Source organism: Chenopodium quinoa, unplaced genomic scaffold (genome assembly GCF_001683475.1).
Source record: "Chenopodium quinoa cultivar QQ74 unplaced genomic scaffold, ASM168347v1, whole genome shotgun sequence".
Lineage (NCBI taxonomy): Eukaryota > Viridiplantae > Streptophyta > Magnoliopsida > Caryophyllales > Amaranthaceae > Chenopodium > Chenopodium quinoa.
This window is the reverse complement of record NW_018742598.1, coordinates 740911-766690: the sequence shown is the minus strand read 5'-3', so window position 1 is coordinate 766690 and position 25780 is coordinate 740911. Positions and strand designations below refer to the sequence as shown.

The 25780-nt window shown below is 35.6% G+C and overlaps 1 protein-coding gene across 1 annotated transcript; it reads right to left on the bottom strand.

Annotated features, from left to right (window-relative positions):
* Nucleotides 1-1166: 1166 nt before the first annotated feature.
* LOC110721178 (dehydrin HIRD11-like) lies at nt 1167-2660 on the bottom strand. The gene is made up of 2 exons (XM_021900313.1): nt 2178-2660; nt 1167-1453 (listed from the first exon to the last, which is right to left on the bottom strand). Exon 1 carries the CDS (start codon nt 2529-2531, stop codon nt 2208-2210), a length of 324 nt encoding a protein of 107 aa, XP_021756005.1. The 5' UTR covers nt 2532-2660; the 3' UTR covers nt 1167-1453; nt 2178-2207.
* Nucleotides 2661-25780: the final 23120 nt, after the last annotated feature.

Sequence of the window (25780 nt, the reverse complement as noted above, 5' to 3'; positions counted from 1 at the left end):
ATACTAAAGGATAATTAAATGTATTAGTGATCAAAAATTAACATCGGTATACGTGTCCAAGAGAAATGGAGCAAGTATTTAAAAACGGAGGGAATATTTCATAAACTATAAAAATTCCATATTTGAAAAGTGGATAGTTGTGTACATTATTAACACGAATTTCATAACATCTCATTTAATTAACTTTTATACTACAAATAAATGTACAATTATGAATAAAGATTTGAAATATTTGATTTGATATATAGTTCAGATCAAATAATCGAATTAGATCAGATGATTAAATATAGGTTGAACGCCTAAACCTCCAAAAATTATATGTTAATTAATTGTAACGCTTTAAAAAACCAAAGTAAGAAAAAGTTCACGTCCATGGAATAATTAATCAAGTCGAGATAGGTCGGTTCAGGTTGTATCAATACTCCCTTTGTTTTTTCATAATGATATTACTGTTTCGTAAATTGATGCAAATTTTTACCCATCTTCGACCGCAAATATCTTTAATCTACTCACCAAGACGAACCAAACTAGCTCCCACATGACTATTTTTAATATTATAAATTTAAGAGAAATTTAGAATATTATCTCTTTTTTTAAAAACGTTAAAGATTTTAAACAAGAACATCATTGTGAAACGGAGGAAGTATTATTAAATCATTTGGATAAGAAATTAATAATCAAGTTAAGATAGATTGGTTTGGAGTATAATATTATTAAGTCATTAGGATAAGGAATTAGTAATCAAGTCCAGATAGATCATTGAGGTTGTATAATATTATTAAGTCATTGGGATAATCAATTGTGGTGACTCCCTCCCTCCCTTCCCGAGAGCTTATACACATACAACCATTGTATGTTGTCCCTACATACAACACCATTAGAAATTTGACACATCAACATAAAGTGGGAGAAAATAAGGAGTCAAATATAAATTGAATTTAATGGAACTTGTGCCTATTATTTTAGTCAATAGAAACATGATAAATTAGAGTTGTATGTAGGGACCACATACAACAATTATATGTGTAGTCATTACCCTCCCGTCCCCCGAAAAACCCAAGCAATTTAATTTGTGATCTCCGCGATGTGCGATATAGTCGGTGCGATATATTAATTTTTTTGCATAATCCAAACAAAGAAATTGTCGGTAAATACACGAACCAATCTCAAATAAAGCAAACATGAGATTATATTTATATCATTATAATAATAGATAAGAGATTACATGAACAAACCCTTTTCTTTTAAAAAGAAAGAGCTTTTACACATATTCATGGATAAAATCCACAATTTAAAAAAAAAAAAGAAAAAAAAAAAAGAAGTTTCCTACAAACTATGTTAAGAAATGGATAGCTAAAACGAGGTAACTCGTAAGTAATTTCTCCATTTCTTTGTAAACAATGTAATTACGGCTTCTACTAGCTCCTTTCATTTATTCTCTCATACTTAGGATCTGCAAAACATTGAGATTTTATTATAATTAATACCATATGTCCATACAGTTACGCTTTTAATTTTATACTTGTCAATGTAAAAATTCATTCACTTATTAGTATGTACTAGTAGAAGATATAATATTATTTGAAGACTAAATATGCAAATTGAGTCTAATATAACAAGATCTCACCTAGCTAACTAATTTTTTTCATGGATCACAAACAATCGTCAAAATGAGAAATTTGAAGTTCAACCATTACATTGAAACGGAGGTAGTATCAAATGAGATTGGATAGCTGGATGGCCTGGAGTAGTATGGTCTTAAAACAAAGTGCTTTAAATTATAAATGTCAACTACTCCGAATCTCTGCTCCATATATATTTAATTCATATGTATTTGATTAGATCTATCGGGGGTGATAACAAAATGAATTACGAAGTACCTATAAAAATAAATACTCCCTCTATTACATATTACTCGCAATAAAGGAATATTTGATGTCTAATAAATAATATTTTTTTGTTGCGAGTAATATGTAATACTCTCTCCGTTACGAGTAATATGCTCCATAGTCATTTTTTTTTCCACAGACAAATCCATGCTTAATTACAAATTAATTATCAAATATATTATGCCCATAATTAAAAGTCAACTAACACGGACATAAAAATTACTTTTAAGTTCTATCTTCAGATTACCAACACCTTAGATTTAAAAAAATAAATAAATAAATAACTACCTTAGACGAGCGGATGATGATGGCGATGATCTAATCGCTGTCGCTGCTGCTGCTGCTGCTACCATCATGATCATGACCATGTTCCTTCTTCTTCTTATCCTTCTTTTTCTTCTTCTTCTCACCATGACCATCATCCTTCTTATGATCCTTACCATCATGTTTATCATGATCTTTATGATGATCACCATCATGTTTCTTATGATCATCACCATGACCAAGGATCTTAGACATCATTCCTCCTTCTTTATGTTCACCATCTTTGCTATGATGACCATCATCTTTCTTATGATGCTCATCTTTCTTGTCACCTCCCATATGAAGTTTCTCTCCTATCTTTTCAATGAAACCTGCCATTTTTTCTTTGTGATTTGGATAATGTTTGATGATGTATGTATTATATGGTTTATATGAATGAATTATTACATCTTGGGGTCGTAAGTATTTATAGGCTCATAAAACGGATTCTCTTTCTTTTTTTTAGTTGAAAATTATCTCTTTTCATTTATTATATTAAGAAATTTTAATATCTTTTTTATTCTTATGCAACTTGTAAACTTTGGATAGGATGATATAATAATTATTTTAGTACGAGATGTGTAAATAGATAATGTTAGATAGATTATCCGCGTTGATATCGTAATTTACTTCACATGGGCCGCTACGTGTATGCCGCGTACTCTACTTTTCACCCTTGCGCAAATCCGGTTAAAAAATTACTCTCATTAGCACCAATTATATGTTGTTTTACTATTATTGACACCAATTTGCTATAAAATTAATGTAAATAATATTAAAATAATTAATTTTACTTAATTTAAAGGAAAATATGTCAATTATAACTATTTAAAGTTTCTCTTTACTTAATAATCAATTTTATGTTGTATTAAAATCTACTCCCTCTTTCCTTAAATTTTTGCCCCATTGCAAAAATTTGGTCAACTTTTATAAACTTTAACCATAAATTACTCTTAATCTATAAGTGATAATATAGTCATGTGAGATGTTGTTGGATGCGTCTCATTGTACATTTTATTGATATTTAGTTTTATAATTTTGGGAAGTTATCACTGGTACACTCTAACTTTTGGCTTTTATTTTTGGTACACCTCATTAAATTTTCATTATCAGCGATACACTCATAATCAACAACTAATTACTACAGTAACTACATCGTTAATCAAACGTTAAGTACTCTTAATCTAACACGTTTCTATTGATAAAAAGAGGAAAAGACCTCAAAGCCCTCCAACCTTTCCCTCCTTATTTAAAAATAAATAAATAAATAAAAAATAAAACTTCCACCACATTTTCTCTTATAAATACAAGATCTTTTCTTTAAACTTTATTTTGCAACCTCTTTCTTTTTTTTTTGTTTTTTGTTTTTTGTTTTTTTTGCTTGCTCAGTTTTTCTTCAATGGCTTCCTCTTCTGCAACAAGATTCATTTCAAGCAACAGAAACATCAGAGGCTTGTGGGTTAAAAGCATTACCTGCAACTGTGATCCTCCAATAGCTGCTGACATCCGGTTCTCAAACTCAATTACAAATGCCGGGAGGCCCTATTTCAAGTGCAGGCTCTGTGACTTTTTCTTGTGGGTTAGTGATGCACACAGTGTGAGGGATGTTGGTGGCGGACCTGGTGACATGTCAGAAGAATCATGTATTCAACTACTTAGGGCAGAATTCAATGAGTTCATGAACAAGACAGATGACTTTGCTGATTTTGCTCATATGGTTGTAAAAATTGCTATTGTTATGTATTTAGTCTTATTAGTTATTTTGAAGTAGTAGCAGTTTGAGTTGCAATGAGAACTTAGTTATGATATGTAATTTGGATTGATTAATAAAGGTGTTTGATTTATGTTATTTCTGCTGTATCTTTAATTATTAACAGCTAATACTTCAATAACAAAAAGATGGTAATACAATAAGGGTAAAAGAAGTAACATAGACAGAAGTCATATATTAACTGCTATAGCAACAGGACTGCAGCCCAAACATATTGTTTCAAAAGGTTACATCAAAAGTAATTCCTACACTTAATGTAAAAATATCCAATTTTTGTTCAAAAATAACTAGACTTTTTTTCTCCAAATAAAAAATCTATCCAAATTCTATTCAAAACATCAGTAAACTTCCAAGTACATACTTAAATTAGACAAAAAAGCAACTACAATAGAACTTGTGAGCATCATACTCAAAACTGGGATTTTGACAAGTCCCGTGGCTGACTTGAGTGTTGTGAACTTGTGAACTCAGTTGCACCTGACCCTTCACCCTTTGACTTTGCTCTGGCTTCTTTTACAGCATTTGTCTGATCTCTAACCCTTGGGTTTTGGATCATAAGTGCTTCTCCAGCCCTTAACTCTTTTTTAGTAAGCTCTCCTTTGCAAGTGGCTTTGTTATGTCCAAAACAACCACAGGTTGAGCATCTCACAGTCCTTGCCCTTTTGCTTGGCTGCTCTTCTCCTGCTTCCCTTTTTCTGTTTTTGCTAGGTCTACCAACTCCCCTTTTCATCTTTGGTGGATGAACATCAACAGGGTTCTCAGCAGCAGATTCAGGCCACTAACTAAGGTCTGGTATAGGAGCAATGCAAAGGCTATACACCTTTTTGTAGGTCTGTGCAGAATACCAGGAACTTACATACTTGTGAGGGTCAACTTTTGCATGAGTCATTGCCTTTAAAGCATGTCTGCAAGGTATGCCAGACAACTACCACGCTCCACATGAGCAAATCTTAGTGTTAAGGCTGAGTGGGAACTGTGATTTGCCCTCATGAATCTCATATTCTCCTGGGCTAGACTGAAAAGCTCTACATGTTGTAGTGGCTTTACTAATGTCTTTTACTAGCTTTGTTATTTTGGGGCACAATTCATCATCACTCAAGGCCATTGCAGCCTCATGCCTTGAAGCTATCCTGACCATGCAAACTCTCCTTATACCTAGCAGAGCACAACACAATTAGACATGTAATAATTCCAAACAAGTGTAAAAAGAAAGACATAAAAGTGGAGGTCATTACCTTCTAATAAGGTCAGTACTGGCCTGCAACTGTCAGCTCCAAGTGTTGAGTTAAAACTCTCAACAAAGTTTGAAGTGTTGGAGTCATTGCACACATTGGGATCAAACTTGTGCTTACTCCACTTAGACTGGTTTCCTAGATCTACAAACCATGTCAAGACATCCACCCCTCCTTCCTTTTGAAGTCTTTCCATTGCCTTTCTGAATGTGAATTTGTTTGTTGCATTGTAAGCTCTCCAGAAAATGATATACATTAGTGGACCTGGGAAAGCTTTCTTGTATTTTCTAGATAGATGTCTACAGCAGTACCTTCTCTTAACTTCAGGTCAAACATCTTTCAATGCCACATCAACCCCCTAAAACATAAAACTTTATCAATGTGTGCCATAAAATGCAATTAATGTTAGGAAAACAAACAAGAAAAAGGAAAAGTAATCTCACCTTCTGCCTGTGAGATATTATTATCCAATCTTTTCTCTCCGAATCTTTCACTATGTTGTGAATGTGCCAAAAAAAAACTCCAACTCTCTTTGTCTTCACTGCTCACAATTGCATATGTAAGTGGATAGATCTTATTGTTTAGATATAATGCTACAGAAGACAACAAAATTCCACCGTAATTTCCCTTTAGATGAGCACCATCAACTCCAATCAATGGCCTACAGCCTGCTAGGAAGCCTTGCCACTGTCCTGCAAAGGATATGAATATGCTTGTGAACAAGTTAACCCTTGGAATGCTCTCACTTTGATTCCATGCCACAAAAGCTTTAGATCCTAAGTTGGTGCTCATAACAACTTCAGCATATCTAGGCAAGTGTCTATATGACATACTCATCATGTCCTCTAAATATCTCATGAACAACATATCTCTTCAGCCTATACAAAGTTGCTTGCTTCAAGTAAATGCCAAACCTCAAAAAAAGAAGCTCATTAAGTGCCTTCCCTGAAATATCTGGATTTTCCCTTATGTCTTCTATCACTTTAGGAGAAGCGCATCTTATTGTACATATTGGATTATACATTTCTAACCCCCTACATTTATGCACATCTGGCCAAATCTTCTTAATAGCCCAAGCCTTTCCCTCAGGCAGCCTACTAGCATGCATCCTCCATTCATAGCATTGTGCCAAGCATGTGACAGTGTACCTCTTGTTGTCTACAACAACCACATCTATTGCAAATCCTTCTTGAACTACATAGTCTTTCAACGTCTCTCTCAAATGACCCTTGTTAATGAATATCATCCAAGGTCTAAGCACTATCTTCCCAAATTTGACTTCTTCATACATCTCTCCATGCTTATAAAGCTTGTCTAGGTAATTATCATCATCAGAGTCATCAATGAAAGCTGACCAAAAGTTAGGTTCTCAGTTGTCTTCTATATGGGGAACATTGTTTAATTCAATCAACTCATCTTCAGGGACATCACCATCAGGTAATATTTCTCCATCTGAGTCTACAAAATAACCAGAATCCTCACCAACAACATAATCCTCATCAATAGAATCATGATATCCCTATTCATCTTCAGAATCATCACCAAAACCATCTGGATCACCACCAACACCACCCAAACCAAAAGAAACCTTTCTTCTAGCACTAGGTGCACTAATCTCCCCTAACTTTTTATACCCTGTTTAGGCACTGTTTCTTTCTAACCACTTCATATACCCTTCCTAAATTAAGTAGTTTTAGGAATTTTTCTAGCAAATAGGGTAGGGTCAGTGATTATATGTGATGGTTGGTTATTTAGACTTGATCTAGGTAGGAGAGTGATGTGCTTAGTTGTGATTTGGGAAGGTGAAAATCTAGGAATTCTTCTCAAAGGTAACTCTTTGAACAAAGTGTGTGGTGAAATTGGAGAAGCTAGGTGGTAACTTGTCACTCCCATGCCCAACTGACACTGACTCTTTGGATTTTCCCTTGCCCTTACCCTTTTCCTCACTCATTCCCTTACCTACAGCAGAAGTTTCACCCTTCCCCCTACCCTTTCCCTTTCCCTTACCTGCTGCACTTTTTTCCTCTACCTTCTCAAATGCCTTCCTACCCTTAGTATATTCCTTACTAGACATGTCTACACCAATATCCTCAAGTTCATTTTGCAAATCAGCAGTAGTAACATCTGGATCATAGTTAAATTATGTACGGAACATCTCATCTACTAAAGGGTCAGTAGCAATGTCATTCAAAGATGGGTCAGTAGCATCAGCATCATTGAAGAACTGATATTTCTTTATCAATCTCCTCTTAGGTTTGAGTTTGGTCATTGGTGCATTCGAAGGTTGGTGAGGATGTGGTTCATTCAGAGGCTGGTCAGGATGTGGTTCATTAAGAGGTTCTTCATTGCTAGGTCGAATTATGTGTTGAATGAATAGTGAAGGTGAGTCTAGTTCATTCACAGGTGGAGGTGTTTCTCGTTCATCTAAATGAGGTGCTTGATTAGCTAGTTCACCAACTATATTTCTTCTCCTAAACTCAGACTCTAGGTCATTTATGTAACTAGATTTCAAAGGATTAGTTCCAACTAAAATCTCAAATATTTTAGCCCCAAGAAATGTCCTAAACATCCTCTGTACACCACCACCATCTTCAATAGGCCAATGCTTCCCTCTATATGCATATGCAAAGATAGGGTTCACTAATACTACACCTTTTTTCTGTAGCCTATCTTCAAACTCAATTCTTAAATCCATGAGATTGCAAAGATCAGGATCCACTTCAATATCAATAATATGAACCTTATACTTAAATCTAAACAAAACCTTGTCATCCATTCTGCAAAATTAGGTCAAAACACCACATTTCAATCCCAGTATCAATTTAACATGCCATGCAACAATGCATAACAAATAATCTGACCTAGAGTTACCTATCACACACAAACATACATATACCTACTCAAACACACCCAATTTGAATTATTTGTACAAAAAATACAACAATAAAGCAACAAATAATAATCACAGGCATATTGTGCATAGTTTAAACCATAATTCTCTAATAATTGTACATGGAAACCATAATTCAACCATTTAAACAAAAAATTCATATACTACCAAAACTAAACGAAATTAAGAAAATCAAAGGCTCAGATGAACACTTACCTTAAGCGATCAATAATGAAGTGCATAATATGCTAGAATTTTGTTCAAATCGCCCATCAATTATGGAACCTCACAGCAGCATAAACAAGGGAGAGAGTGAGAAGGAAGAAGAAGATGAACGATCTTCGGAGTTAGGGTGTTTCTATTTAGGTAGTTGGAATTTGGAGGGAGAGATTTAATGTATGTGGGTGTAGGCGTCGCTCGAAGTGCGCCTACGTGACAGCATGTGGTGCATATACTTGACACTCATAGGAAGTGGGAATTGCCATAATACGATTAGGGACAAGGAAAGTAGGGAGCCTCCAACAAGTTTTTATGGAACTCGTAAACCGTTCACGGATCAGAAAAGGCAACCACGATAAAGGGACAACGATACACAAAAACGATTGACACGTGAAGGTTATACCCCATTCATAATCCATGAGATTACTAACTACATATGGTTCGGAACCACGAAAGAAGGATCGGGGATGACGGTACGAAGTGAGTCACGGAGTCACATTCGCCCGTATTGGCCTCTACTCGATTCTTATAGTGAGATGTGATTCCTGCGATCTCAAAGGCATGCAAACAAAATATTCAATTTTCTCCAAGCTATTATTAAGCTAAATTGGTTAAATATTAATGCAACACATAATTCTAAAATATTGTGATCACTTGATTTAACAATAAGATTAAAAAGGAACCTAAACCGGTCGTCCAAATTATCTTATTAGGCGTGATTTTCAATTACATATTCCCTTTAAACATGCAATTTGGTGATCATAATAATAATAGAATAAACATTAATATTGGAAGAAATTTAGCAATAATTCCAACAATATAAAATCGTTAGAAAAATAATAGAAAAAAAAGGAACATAATTCTTACTTTGATTCTGTTTGCTTGCAACTATAAAAATAATAAACGAGTTAGTAACTTAAAGGAAATAATAAATAAACAATAATTAAATTAAATTAAATAAAGTAGAGTTGATTTGGGGCCAAACCCTCAAACAGTTCTACCTTTCACGCCTTGGCTTAAGGACAGAACCACGAGTAAAGTATGGACTCCTTAGAGTGCTTGAAGAAGGAATTTTGAAAGAAGGAGGGTAGGATGGTGTTTAGGCTAGAACATAGAGGAGAGAAAAATAGAGAATTAATTGATGTCCCATTCATAAAAAATGAGGGGGTATTTATAGAAAAAATGTGCTGAGGGAACACACAGAACCCTAAAAAGATAAAAACCTTAAAAAAGTATACCGCGACACGGGAAAGTGTACCGTGACACGGGAAATCCTACCATCAGACGGGGACATTCGCGTGACACGGTATACTACTGTGTGACGCGGGAAATATTTAGTGAACGGGGGAGAAAACGCGTTAAGGGTTTACGCGCAAAGGACATGGAAACCCCCGTGTCACTGCAGGTGCCCCGTGTCACAGGGAATCCCACCATCAGACGGGATAGTTTCCCGTGACACGGTGGACAGCTCCCGTGACGCGGGAGTCTGTGGTCCGTTTTTTCCGTCTAAAATCATTTTTAACCTTAATTTCGCTCAGCATTTTAAGTGTCGATTGATAATTTCGGGCCATTTCTGATTTATTATTATTATTTGGGTAAAAATAAGAAAATAAGTAAATAAAATAAATAAAAGGTTTGGGCCAAAATAAATAATAAAATAATAAAATAAAAAGGGTTTGGGCTAAAATTAAAAATTATGCTTTGACTAAACATCAAGATTGATTTATGGACTATTCAAAATTTGAATTTAATTAAATACGATTTTTTAAGCACTCTCGGGATTAAATACTGAACCCGACCAATAGTGGCGCTGAAAGGTTGTTCATCATCGGGTTTGTTTTTGGGGAGACATTTTTAGGTGTCTACAAAATCCCCCACTTTGGCTGAGTTTGTAGAAACGTCAGTTTCGAAAACGATAGTCAAAGAAGCCGATAGGGACAGAGAATGATTTAAGACGTTCGGCGATCTTAAATCACTCTGTATACGCCGATACCTGCAGAAAAATGTTAATTCCATAGATAAAAGAGTAAAAGGATAGAATACGTATCTGGCACTAGTGTATCGGTGACAAATGAGTTTGGCAGCTTTCTATGCTTGAAGGAATCCACCGGATGACGTTTGTTGAAACGCTTTCCATGCCTAAGGAAAGCCGACTGAGGAATTTGGTAGCTTTCTAAGCCTGAAGAAACCTACCGGATGATACTTTCCATGCTTGAGGAAAGCCGACATATGAATTTGGCGGTTTTCTATGCTTGAAGAAATCCACCGGATAATACTTTCCATGCTTGAGGAAAGTCGACAGACGATGAGATTGTAAGTCTCTGTGTATCGAGAACCTTGCGTCATGAAATGATGGTGGTTCGATTGTCCCCGAGCGTGGGCTGTAGTTAGTTCGCTTGTCCCCGAACGTGGGCGGTAGATGGTCCGCTTGTCCCCAGACGTGGGCTGTAAATGGTCCGCTTGTCCCCGGACGTGGGCTGTAGATGGTCCGCTTGTCCCCCGACGTGGGCTGTAGATGGTCTGCTTGTCCCCGGACGTGGGCTGGTTGTAAATGGTCCGCTTGTCCCTGGACGTGGGCTGGTTGTAAATGGTCTGCTTGTCCCCGGACGTGGGCTGTAGATGGTCCGCTTGTCCCTGGACGCGGCCTGTAGATGGTCCGCTTATCCCCGGACGTGGGCTAGTTGTAAATGGTCCGCATGTCCCCGGACGTGGGCTGTAACTGGTTCGCTTGTCCCCGGACGTGGGCTGTATATGGTCCGCTTGTCCCCGGACATGGGCTGTAATTGAGACCTGCAAAATAAAATTTGCTAGGGGACTCGTATAGACTATGATTGACTTAACCAACTGACTTGACCAAGTTTGACTTGACACGACATGACATGACATGAGTATGACTTGTGATTGTGTGTGTATAGTTTGAGTGTGAGTGTGCAGACACAAGCAACCGATAATGCAAAAGCAAAAAATTTCCTTCATTTTTGTCATGAAACGAGTGGAGGGTACCGACTTTCTCCCGAAAAAGAAAGACGTGAAAAATGAAATTTTATTTTCGAACTTCCCTCGATAAAAATTTTGAAAAAGTTTTTGAACTTCCCCAAAATAAAATAATGAAAAAGGGAAGAAGTTTTGAACTTCCTCCTTGAGCAAGACGAAATGAATCGTATGGATTGAATTGCTTGTCCTGAAAATAATGTATGTATGATGCATGTTCTTAATCTAGGAGGCTAAGGACAATTACATCATCACTACAAGAAAAATCACTTTTCGTAGCGATTATTTCGTAGCGATTGTACATTCGCTACAATATGCAAGTATGTTTGTGAAATAACTAAGGATGTCGTATCATTTTTACAATCGCCATGGTTTTCCCATATAAAATCGATACGGAAAGCATAATAATACATATCCACACTATTTTTACACATTTATATAATTTTGAGAAATTGTATCATTTACAATCGCCACTAAATCTTAAAAATCGATACGAAAAGCCTTTTCAACACTAGATATATAAATATTGTTTGACAAAGAGTACATAAAATATGTCATAGCTTATTGGTGAAACATTTAATATAAGAGTTTGAGGTTGCATGTTCGAATCTTGTAAAGATCATACACATTTTTTTTTTGAAGAAAATGAGTTAAACATTTATAGCGATTGTAATCGCTACAATAATCACCACGATTGGATGTAGTTTTTCGTATTGATTATTGAGGCCAACCCCAGCGATATTGAAAACCACTACTAAAGGCTAAGGCAACGGGAGATATTGTATCGAATGAGCATTCGTTGGGAAAGCTTTTTGTTGCAATTACAATCGATACTAAAGGTTAAAATAATTGCTGCAAAAAGGTTATTTTCTTGTAGTGCATGTGACACGATAGATGAATGAACTTAAGTCATGGAGCTAAGCATCATATATGGTGTAAATAAGCGATCTTGAACGTCACTTAGGTCTGAAAGCTAAGCACGTATATAGATGAAGTGATTATGAATGTTGCTTAGGTCAAGGAGCTAAGAATAATATGCTTTGTATTATTAAAAATCATTGGTATAGAAATGTTACTCAACACATTATGCGATGCATGAAACAATGAACAGTGCTCAGGTCAAGAAGCTAAGCAAGTATACAACGTTTCTTCTGATGAATGTTGTCTTGAAAGATGATGAAGCATGCGCGGTAAGGAAACAAGATTTCATGATAAAGGGTTCCTAAGGAAAAGATTATATGGATATGTATGCGTGAAAGAAGTGTGTGAAATTGATACTAAGGTGAGGCTGCAAAGGTTATGGTGATTGAAATATATGTGTGAAGAGTCAAAGATGATGACTCTTTAGACTGGGTAAGATAATGTGATGTGGGTTCAAACCCCCAAGTCTAGCTCTAAATGGGTAGGGATATAGAGATAAGCATTGGATATTCTTTGACTCGATCATGCATAGATATGAATACGAATGTGGCCGCACCTCAATGTGAGGTTGCCTACGTATCCTTTAGGAATCAATCCGAACGTAGCTCTAACCGAACTTTGCACAAGTGTGTGTACACCTCAAAGAGGTCTTTCAAGGGTTGTAATATGGTTAAGTTGATGGTGTAAGGAAGAAAGGGGTAAAAGGCTCAAGACCCGAGAAACGCCCCCCAAGATATGCAATTATGTATTGGACTTTGCAAGTTTATTTTTTTATTTATTTTTTTGTTTTGAATTTCTTTTCTTCTTCTTTTTTTTTATTCTTTTGAATCAATGTAGGCAATCTCACATCATGTGGTCCATCACTCACTTAGCATTCATGTTTCTCAGGCACGGTACCGAGCACTCGATGAGAGACGCAATTTGAGACGTGTTCAGATCATATCAAAGACATTGGTACACTTACCTTTAGACATTGTTTTATTGTTGCTTTGCTGCTTTCTTTTTTTTACTTGCTTTTTGAATGTTATACAATTACACATCTTCCAATCCCAGGGTTAAGTAAATGTGGGTTGAAGAAATGAAGGCCAAACGTTAGACAAATCTCAAAATGTTTGATGAAGAAATGGAATGTGATTGAACGGTTAACAGGGAATGACAGGGTTGCAAAGGTGCCTCAAGTCATTGGTGCCTTGGATTTAGTTCGGTAATTGATTTTTTATTTTTTTTATTTTTTGAGAATGAATGAATGAATGAAAAATTCTATGATCGAGATGTAAAGGAAATTTGCTCATTTTATTAATGGAAAAGGTGAACGAAACACATGAAACATATAAAAATTCAAAATGGAAAACCTATGCTAGACATGAATGGGGGAATGGAGAAGAATGAAATCTTGCATGAAGGATCTGTTGTGCGCCTTGTGTTCATTACTTCTTGCTGCCTGGAGGGACAGGAAGTTTGTTTGCATCCACCAAGTCTTGAATGACGTCCTTCAAATTCCAACATTGCTCCATAGTGTGTCCCCTTCCTTGATGGTACTTGCAATGGGCATTGAGATTCCATTTGGCGCTCCTTTCTTCAGGTTTTGGCTCTGGAAATGGCCCAATAGGTGTGATCAAGCCTTGACTGTAAAGGCGATCAAAGGCCGCATCATAATTCATTCCTAAAGGAGTGTAAGTTCTTTTTTTCTTGGGCAATGGAGCATCAAGAGCTAACACTTCATTGAGATCAACTTGGCATATATTGTTGGTAGTATTTTTGTGCTTAGAAGACGAAGAAGAAGGATGGTCGTTCTTCTTGTTTTTCCAAGTGTTATTATTGTTACTACCAGCAGTCTTTATTAGCTCATCCTCGATATTGATGCCGATGTCGTATACAGCTTCAAAAGTGTTCAGTGGAAGAAATTTGAGATGTTTCCTATATTTATGAGTCAGATTTTGAATAAAGAGGCGAACCATCTCTCTTTCTTTGGGAGGATCTACCAAGAGTGAAGTTGTTTCCCTCCACCTGTTCAGGTAAGCGGTGAAGCCTTCATTCTCTTTCTGTTTGAGAATGGAGAGTTCACGTTCAGAAGTTTTAGTTTGAATGTTACACTTGTAACGATTCATGAAACTATCGGTGACATCTTGCCAATTCGCAGTATGCTTGGAATCTAGGGAATAAAACCATTGTTGGCAAGCATGTTCTAAGGAGAGAGGGAACACCGTAGGGAAGAGTGTTATGTCCAATCCCTTAAGAGCCATGGTTGCAGAGAACGCCTTCGAATGGAATATTGGATTGTTAGTAGGCTTGAACTTTGGAATATCAGCAGTGGAGAACTTTTCAAGGAGTCTGTAATTCACATCCAAAGGAGTGGGAGGCCGTTCCACATAAGTGAATTCTTCAAAAATCTTACTCGTTTGTTCCTTCAATTTGTCAAGGGTGGAAACAGTGACCTTGTTTTGTTCCATGGTAGTGACCCTAGTGGTAAGGGTTTACATCATGGCAGACAGTGCCTCGATGGATTTGTTGATGTTCTCAATATCTTCTTTAGAGGCCATTGAAAGGTGATAAGTAATGTGGAGATGGAAAAGTTCTCCTTGAACGCCTATTAGCTAGATCTAATAGATTGTTGCGGTAATGACTCGAACCGTATTAATTTATCCCTGTACTGTGAAATAAAATAATTCACTTAATTGTTTGACTCATTGCTCAAGATAGGTAAGGAAGGAAAAAATAGACATTTGAAAACAGGTGAGAAAACTCCACTCATTTTTTTATTATGACGAAAAAAGGGTGCATGAACCTAGTATACAATCATAAACGACCTAGAGCACGACTCGAGTCGGAACATAAAGAAAGTGTGTGGACTATACTTGACTCGTGATTGACTAAGTGATGTTATAAGAATCGTGGTATGATCGTATGGCTAGACATGTGAACAATAACCAAAATGACTGACACGAGGACCAAATTAACACGGAAGACTAAAAAAAAGCTAACTGGACTTATTTCAAGGGCACCGTGACACGGAAAACTGTACCGTGTCACAGTACAAGCTGCCGTGACGCGGTGGTTTTTTGTTTTTTTTTTTACTTTTTTTTTGTGCTGGGTTTCCACCGTGCCACGGTGGAAACTGCCGTGACACGGTGAACTTTCACGTGGCACGGTGGATGCTGACTTGTCACGGGAAAGTTCACCGTGGCACGGATTTTTTGTTTTGCTGGAAATCCACCGTGCCACGGTGGAACTTTCTGTGACACGGTGGATGCTGACGTGGCACAAGAATTTTTTTTCCAGGAAATCCACCGTGCCACGGTGGAAATTTCAGTGACACAGTGAACTTTCCCGTGACACGGTGGATGCTGACGTGGCACGAGAAATTTGTTTTATTTTTTTAATTTTTTTTTGCGCTAATTACTCAGTGAGTATGGTCCATTGACAATCGTTAGTCATAAAATAATCTAGCGTAGACAAAGAAAGATCGTTAGGGTTAGGATCAAAACGACCAAATATAAACACATAAAACACGTAGGCACAATGATGCAAAGAATAGTTCGCAACCTAAGGTCAAGTTCTATGTTCGACTATGGTCAAGTTTATTTGGTGTCAATAGGGTACCATGGTTAAGAGTTTGGACGCTTTAGCAAGGCAGCTTCCCTTGAGGGTGTATGCCAACGGGCGGCTCCGCGAGTTCATGATGAAATCGAACTCAACTCCATGGTTTGGTGGATTTAATAACTCGGATGAACCCTTATTTCCATGAGCGTTTTTGAATTGATAGAGCTTAAATCCCCCGGGGCTAAGACGCATGTAGAACACATACGTTTTTTAGAAAAATCGAAGGAAGTTGACTGTGAGAAGATAAAACAAGCCACCGGACTGATTTTAGGACTGCCGTGACACAGTGCAGCCCACCGTCTAACGGTGAACTGCACTGTGACACGACAAATTCTACCGTGGCACGGCAGTCAGAAGATCTGACTGTTGCCCTTATTTCCTTCGTACACAATCAAGTTATTTAACTTATCCTATGGGGCATACCTTAATGCGACGTTAAAACGTCTATGCTTATGCAAAAATGCCAAATTAATCACAGGAATATTTTTCAAGAATCTTTCAAGTCTCATCCACTCATCTTAATTAAATACCGATAACTCAAATCGATAAATAACCAAGAATCCTCCCCAGTGAAGTCGTCAAATTGTAGGCGTCGCTCGAAGTGCGCCTACGTGAAAGCATGTGGTGAATATGTTTGGCACTCATAGAAAGTGGGAATTGACATATACGATAGAGTCAACGATTAGGGACAAGGAAAGTAGGGAGTCGCCAACAAGTTTTTAAGGAACTTGTAAACCGTTCACGTATTAGAAAAGGCAACCACGATAAAGGGACAACAATAGGCAACAACGATTGACCCGTGAAGGTTACACCCCATTCATAATCCATGAGATTACTAACTTCATATGGTTCGGAACCACGAAAGGAGGATCGCGGATGATGGTACGAAGTGAGTCACGGAGTCACATTGCCCGTATTGGCCTCTACTCGATTCTTATAGTGAAAAGTGATTCCTGCGATCTCAAAGGCATGCAAACTAAATATTCAATTTTCTCCAAACTATTATTAAGCTAAATTGGTTAAATATTAATGCAACACATAATTCTAAAATATTGTCATCACTTGATTTAACAATAAGATTAAAAAGGAACCTAAACCGGTTGTCCAAATTATCTTATTAGTTGTGATTTTCAATTACATATTCCCTTTAAACATGCAATATGGTGATAATAATAATAATAGAATAAACATTAATATTGGAAGCAATTTAGCAATAATTCCAACAATATAAAATCGTTGGAAAAATAATAGAAATAAAAGGAACATATTTCTTACTTTGATTCTGTTTGCTTGCAACTATAAAATAATAAACGAGTTAGTAACTTCAAGGAAATAATAATAAAATAATAATTAAATTAAGTACAGTTGATTTGGGGGCCAAACCCTCAAACAGTTCTACTTTTCACGCCTTGGCTTAAGGACAGAACCATGAGTAAAGTATGGACTCCTTGGAGTGCTTGAAGAAGGAATTTTGAAAGAAGGAGGGTAGGATGGTTTTTAGGCTAGAACATAGAGGAGAGAAAAATAGAGAATTAATTTATGTCCCGTTCATCAAAAATGAGGGGGTATTTATAGAAAAAAATGTGCTGAGGGAACACACGGAACCCTAAAAAGATAAAAACCTTAAAAAAGTATACCGCGACACGACAAAGTGTACCGTGAAACGGGATATCCTACCGTAAGACGGGGAACATTCCCGTGACACGGTATACTGCTGTGTGACGCGGGAAATATTTAGTGAACGGGGGAGAAAACGTGTTAAGGGTTTACGCGGAAAGGACACGAAAATTCCCGTGTCACAGCAGGTGCCTCGTGTTACGGGGAATCCCACCGTCAGACGGGACAGTTTCCCGTGACACGGTGGACAGCTCCCGTGACGCGGGAGTCTGTGGTCCGTTTTTCCGTTTAAATTCATTTTTAACCCTAATTTTGCTCAGCATTTTAAGTGTTGATTGATAATTTCGGGCCATTTCTGATTTATTATTATTATTTGGGATAAAATAAGAAAATAAGTAAATAAAATAAATAAAATGTTTGGGCCAAAATAAATAATAAAACAATAAAATAAAAAGGGTTTGGGCTGAAATTAAAAACTATGCTTTGACTAAACATCAAGACTGATCCATGGACTATTCAAAAATTGATTTTAATTAAATACGATTTTGTAAGAACTCTCGGGATTAAATACTGAACTTGACCAATAGTGGCGGTGAAAGGTTGTTCATCATCGGGTTTAGTTTTGGGGAGACATTTTTAGGTGTCTATGGTGGGGTAGGGGGGCAAATTAGTCATTTCATTTTAATTAGATTAACCTAAAATTAACCTTCAATTAACGTTTGATTAACAGTGTAGTTACTGTAGTAATTAGTTGTTAATTATGGGTCTACCGCTGATAATGAAAATTTAATGAGGTGTACCAAAGATAAAAGCCAGAAGTTCGAGTGTACCAGTGATAATTTCCCTATAATATTTACACATGTGAAAATAAAGATATAACCGTTTTAAAACGCTTGTTGGAGACAACGAAAAGTCAAATGGGGCAAAAAATTAGGGACGGAGGGAGTATTTAAAAGTTACTCAAAAGCTAGCGCTGAACATGTCATATTACTTTCTCCGTTAACTACTATTTCAAAATCTATAACTACTAATACTAAAGTAATTACCGCTGACATCACCACTGTACATGTGTCCCTTTCTTATAAAAAAAATTTTCCTTCTAAACTATTTGTGACATCATTCTCTTAACTTTTATGGCTAATATGACTAATTACACAATTTATTAGTGATAGTAGAGTTTGGATTATTTTTCCCTTTTTTTATTAATTCTTCAAATTTTCTATAATGAATCAAAAACGATTGCTAACCTTTTAAAAAATTTATTATAACTATGAAGTTAATTAGAATATTTTTTAGCTTAATTTATCTAACTAAAGGGATCGATCACAATTTGTTATGTATTGCTTAAAATATTTATATTACACACATATGAGTAAGTTTTTAATTATTTAAACCGTGCATCGTACGGGATTAACCTAGTATACTATAAATAAATGCTAACATTATGTACAACAAATTATTTTTCATATGTAAAACCTTTTTCAACAAATTGACCAAAATACCCTTTACTTAAAACTTTATAACCGCAATTACATACTTAAAATATATAAATAAAAAACTAATTTAATGTATGTAAACTCATAATCTTTCAAAAATCATACTACCTTCGTTAAATGTTATGTGCAACTTTGGAATATTTTACATAGCCGGCCCTTATGGTGTGCAGGGTGAGCTGTTGCTCAGGGCCCAAAATCTGATGAGGCCCCAAACTCTTGAATTAGACTATTTTGTTGCAAAGATATTAAACTGCATAGAATTTGACATATTGGCAATACAACTATACTACTACGTATATTCGAATCTTATGATGATTCATTTTTTTTTTACCCCAAAGTTACACATAACAGTTAACGGAGGTAGTATAAACTTTCCATCCAAAATTACTAATGGATAAGAGATAACCTAACCTGGCAATGCACAACTGACTATGGTATAATAATACTACAATAGCAATGTCGACGTGACGTGACCGTGGTTGAAGAGAGTGCATGGAAAGGAAGAGGTGAGGTCAATAGGAACATAATAATGCAAAAATATCAATGTTAAAAGTTGTGGATCCTCTTTGCCTTTCCAAGCGATGCACGACCAATTTACAACCATCCAAGAAGTATCATTCTTCCCTTTAATTAATGTTTAAATTAAATACCACTTGTCTTGCGATTCTCTAGCAAATTATTTGGTTCCACGTCTATAGATACCATAGGTCGGTAGATCAATAAAGAACAAAATATAAACTGTTTGCCATAAATAAGTGGTATTCAAGTCCTTCAATATCCTATGTAACGCTTCATTATCAGAATGATACTTCATCCAAAGATGATTTTGGCATATTGTTTCAAGCGATGAACTAGTGTTTGACTCAGGCAACGTCTTTGGTTGATACTTTGAATATTTGTTTTACTATAATGTTGATAATAAATTTATATAATCCATCTGTTTTAAAAAGTTTTTGCTCATTTATACTTTTTGCCTATTTTATAATGGAAATTTTGTCAAGAATAAGCCAACTTTTGCGTGATTAGCTCAAAATAAGTCAACTTTTCAATTTACTCAAAATAAGTCGATCTTTAAAACTTTAATACTCCATCCGTGTTTTTTAAAGTGTTACAGTTTGACCGTCACATAGTTTTAGTCAATTTAATTGAATTAAATAAAATAAGAGATAAGTGGGGTATTTGGAGTATTAAAAAATTGTAAAAGAAAGATAGTGGAGTTAATAGTTTATTAAAAAGTAATGAATGTGAGAGAAAATATATAATAAAAAGATAGTAGTAGGTTTAGGTGGGGACCATGAGATGATAGAGATATAATATTTTAATGTAGCTTTTTGCCAAAAAACAAAAGTGTAATACTTAAAAAAACACGGAGGGAGTAAGTATTTTCTTTTGGGCCAAGTGACTTACAACCTACAAACAAGTCAGTTTTCAATTAAAAATGCTTCATTAAATTTAATTAAGTGTTAAATAGCTAAACTATAATTATATTTCCGTAATTATATTAAATAAAACAAATTATAAACATTAAATAAAAAATAAATTAGGAATTTTTTTGTAAAAAAAAACAGCCACCTCCTTCCCCCAACCACTGTCAGCGGCCGTTGCTGCTGACCACCACCATCCCCTGGTGTCGGTGACCACACCATCCCGGCGCCGCTCGACCATCACCATCCCTCGGAGCCGGTGACCCCACTCCCCTTCCTTTCCCCCACCCAATCCTGCTTTAGTTTAACAGTTTTCATTCCCGTTTCCCCTACCCCGACACCACCAATTTCCTTCTTTCCCCCTATCGCCCGTCCCCCCACCCCCATCCCCCACATGAATCAATCCCCCTCACCCTTACCGAGCAAGAAACGCCACCCCAAAACCTTAAACCCGACCCCCGAACTCACCCTAAACGAGTTGGGTGTCGTTTATTGGGGTGGTTTCGAGGGTTAGGTTTAGGAAAGGAAATGGGGAAGGGAGGGGACGGAGTCACCGCCGACGGGGGAGGGAGCTTCCAGCGCCGGCCATCGGCCGCTGGAAAGGTGAGGGTGGGATTTTTAATTTTTAATTTCTTTTTATTTCATTGTAAATTGAATTTATTTTAAAATAATTAATCAAAAATTAATCTTAATTATTTTTTTTAAAAGAATGACCAATGACATAATGACACATGTCATTCTTTACCTTAACTACCAGTTACCTTCTAATCTAACCAGTTTTGACTCATTTTGAGAAGATATCTAATAAAAGTCGGCTTATTTTGAGTTAATTGAAAGGTTGGCTTATTTTTGACAAATTTATCCTTTTATAATTTTAAAATTAATAAACAAAATATAGGTAGCTTATCAAATGAACAAATAAAAAAACAAACTTAGTTCAATTTACGGTGTGGTTTATAGTCTAAACCGAAATTAATCATATTAATTCATTTTGAGATTTTTGAAATTTACCACACCATATTACTATTCGGTCCAAGTCAAACCAGCCATTTTTAACTCGGTATAAAACAAAAAATGATACTCCTTTCGGTTTTGGCATATATATTGTTTCAAGGGATGAACTAATATTTGGCCCGGATAATGTCTTGGGTCGATACTTTGAATATTTGCTTTACTATAATGTAATTAGTAATCTTATATACACCATCTGTTCTTGAAATTTTGGCTTACTTTGCATTTGCACAGTCTTTAATGAATATCTTTAATCATGAATAGTTTCGGCAATGTATAAGTAAAAATTATTAAACATTGTTATTTGGAAAATTTATAATAAGGTGAATCTAACAAGATTTCACATGCTAATTTATTTCTATTGTATAAATCATAAAATGTGATCAAAATTATTTTATTTTGCCCACATGCATAGTAAGTCAGTTGAACTTTAAGAAATATAGTTAATATTTTGGAAAGTTGCACATAATTTTTAGCATTCATTTTTTGTAAAAGTTGCACATAATTAAGTTTTAACAGATGTATATTAAAGATTCACCAATGAATGATATTACTACAATCCTTCCGCACGTTTAAAAGAAAAAGTGGTACCAATTGGTAAATCTTCTAATCGTGATGGAATATAAAAAAAAAGTATACACCTGAGTGCAAGGTGTGCACCTAAGGGCATTTTTTTGCACATTTAATACTTTTTGTTCATTTTATAATCTTGAAGTGAATAATAAACAATATATCAGATGAACAAATTTAAAAACAACCTTATTTCGATTTATGGTATGGTTTATAGCCTAAACCGAAACCAAATCATATTGATACGGTTTGAGATTTTTCAAACGGCACCACACTATATATATTACTATTCAGTCAAAACCAGACCACACCGTTTTTAATTCGATATACAAAAAAAAAATTCTATCGTCCCTTTCTCTCTCTAACCTCATTCTTATCTTCCACCGCCTCCACCGCCCTCCTATTTCTCAGCCCTTGCTCGCCGGCGATTGGCGCGCTTCGCCTAGCCTAGTCTTGTCGTGTCTTTCACTTTCAGCTTTAAATTTTCCGTTCTTACTTTTAATTTTTGTATTATTTGGGTCGTTTGGTGTATAATCAGGGGTCCTCTTCGGTCGGTCGTGGTTGCGTTTTAGTGTTTTGCGGCTTGCTTCCATAAATCAAGAACCAAAGGCTAGCTTTAACGCCGCCGTCGAAAGAAATTTCATTAATTAATTCCCGACGATAAAGGTGAAGTTAAGGTTAGGGTTTCCTCACGTATCAAATGTTCGGTTTAGTGAAAGGTTCTTGTGTTGTCGTGGACGGTTGTTCGTGGTGTTGGGTGGGGTTGCTGCCGTTGAGGTTTTTTAGGTTTTCACGGGCTTCTCCTCTGTTCTTTAGCTAGTTTGTTTGATTGTTTCTTTTAGTTGTTATTAGCTTTGCTTTAGTTTAATTATGATGTTTTTGTATAAGATGTATGTTTTGTTGCTTAGGTTGTTGTTGTTGCTTAATAATTCTCTTTCTCTATTTAGTCTTGAGTTAGAGTATCTTAAAGTAGTTCTAGTTTTGGAAGTTGTCGAAGTGTTGTCGTGGTCTTTGGAGCCTTGTTGCTGGGTTTTGAGGGTTGTAAGTTTAAGCAAACCCTTTTACGTTAGGTGGGTGGTCCTACTAGTAGTCTTGCCGAGGTGTGATTGTGTTCTCCTGGTAGTGAAATAGTTCTCCAGGGGGGAAGTTATTTGCGCAGTTGGATAGGTTTCCTTGCATATGGAGTTTGTAGGAGGAGGGTGGTTTTAAGGGAGGAGTTTGGTTTGTAGGTCTTGTTTCTCGTTTGTGGGGGGATGATATGGGCATTCAGTCAATTGCTATCATCCCTGTGTTAGTTTGGGTGATGACAAGGTCAATCATCGCTATTAATCAATATCTTGAAGGAGGCTACCCATCTTTAATGTTTGGGTTAAGCAAAGTCTTTCATTTTCTTGCATTCTCCGTTGGTAAAATTGTAAGAGGAGAACCTGCATTTGGATGCATGGTTTCTCATAGAGTCATTGAGGTATATGACTCTATAGGTTTTGTTCCCAAACTCCTAGGATGCAGTTATGTTTTCTGTTCCCTAGGAGTGAAATGGTTTCTCAAGTCCATTCCTTATCTACAGGGTGCATACTCCGGGTTCTTCTGTCTCCTAACAATTTCCATCACGAGTTCCCTTCGCTTTAAGTTCCAACTAGGGTTTTCTTAGCTTCAATGTTAGTGATCTGCGCTTTTGGTCCATCTCGACTGCTTCTGTTCATTTGTCTTCTCTTGGCCCACATTTTGGATGTGGTTCGGTTCTTATGGTTGTCCGGACTTCGCAGCTTGTTGCAAGACCCTTAAATGTTAAGTTCTCTTCGATCTTCAATGTTACTTAGTGTGTGTAGGTTTTTAAGTGTTCTTGTTTTAGTTAGTATTAGGTTGAAATTCTGTTTTTCTTTAATAGCATCTTTTGTCAAAAAAAAAAAAAAATGCAATTGTCATCATATGCGGCATGAACATTTAGTAAAAACAAAAAAAAAAAAAACAAAATGCAATTGTCATTATGTGCAGCAACGTCTATATTTTTGAATATTTAGTAAAAAAAAATTTGTACACATGTAAACATGCAATTTTATATGTTCATAATTTATAAAGAAATGTTCATTTTTTATGTAAATGTCCAGTTTATATTACAAAACTATTGTACTATGAGTCGGATGTATCTTTCAAAAAATTGATGTTTATAATATAGTGTTGTACGTAATATACTACATGTTCAAAATTTGCTATTGTTCAGTTTTTTTATAAAGGTTCTGTTATGTTCATCTTATTTTCACTTATTTCAGGTGTAATAAGTTCAAATTAGTTCCGTTAAGTTCTGATAAGTTTAGTTCAGGTTTTATATTTTTCTGATAAGGGTTATCCAAGTACAAATTACAACTAAAATAAGTTTACATAAAGTCTAATAAGGTTAGATAAATTCAGGTTAGTTTAAATAAGTCCAGATAAGTTCATATCAGTAAAAATCAGGTGGATAGAAACACACTTTAAAATTTTAGAACTATAAGCGTGGGGCATTGCGATTGTTCAGATTTTTTTTACTATATGGTCAAAATTTGCAACGTTTAGAATTTTTTTTAATATTCAAAACCTGTGATTATTCAGTTGTTTTACTTAATGTTCAAAAGTATAGGTGTGGTGCATTGCGATTGTTCAGATTTTATGCTAAATGGTAAAAATTTGCGATGTTCAAGTTTTTTTACTAAATGTTCAAAATTGTAATTGTTTAGATTTTTAAACCAAATATTCAAAAGTGTATGTGTGGTGCATCTTAAAATTTGCGACCAAATTGCATTTTTGATCCTAGTGATATGGGCGTTGATTTGTAATTTTTTTGGGCTTGATTTTTCAAAACCTATAAAATTGAAGAAGATTAAATTAGGGGGGTTTTTTTTTGTCTTATATAGGTAGGACAGAAAATCAAAATTGAGCTATAATTTAGATATATATAAGTCAAAATTTTGGTTTGGTAAACCGGATTTTTCAAATTTCCCTAATCAAACTGAACCATAATAAAAATAAAATTAAAATTAAAATCCGAACTGGATCAATAATGCAGTTTGCTTTGTGGCTTGATTTTGATTTTGAACTGTATTTGTTTCACCCCTAACCTTTGATGTAGAGTTGGCATTTAATCTCTGATACGACACGACCGAAATCGGCACGACACAAACACGAAGTTACTGAGAGAAAAAACAAAGTCAACACAGCATGACACGACACATAACCAACTCGAACACGGTCCGTTTGGATAATGTGGTCAAATTATGCAATTATCCGAAATTCATAGTTTTTGATAGATTTTGTAAAAAATACGAAATTGACACTAGATCGAACACAAATATGACACAGCACGACTTTTTGCAAGCTCTACTTGGATGAACCTACCTTTATGTGCGGAAGGCACCCAAATTTATATAAAATATGTTCCATAAAATATATCTAAACTAATGGCCAATAATAAGTTACATACATTAGTACATCAGCACATGTGTAGTCTATAAGGATTTCACCTTTTGACCTCAAATTTTTAAAATCAAGTTTTAGGTTCTTATATAGTTATATGGGTTGGGGAATTCCCTTATCACCCCCTTAAAAGTCGTCTGAGTAGCAAAACTAGTTTACCAATGATAAGTCCCATTACAACAATATCTTTCTCTGTTAAATTGCATAAAACATCACAGCTTGATCTCATTGATTACTCTCATGGAAAATATATAATACAAGCTATTCCCTAATTTGATAGAATTAGGAAACTACCTAAAAGATATACACAAGATATTCTAGGCATGATTTAGGTAACAAAATATATCCTATAATATTCCCAAAATATTTCAAAGTATATCCCACAATAACTCCCCC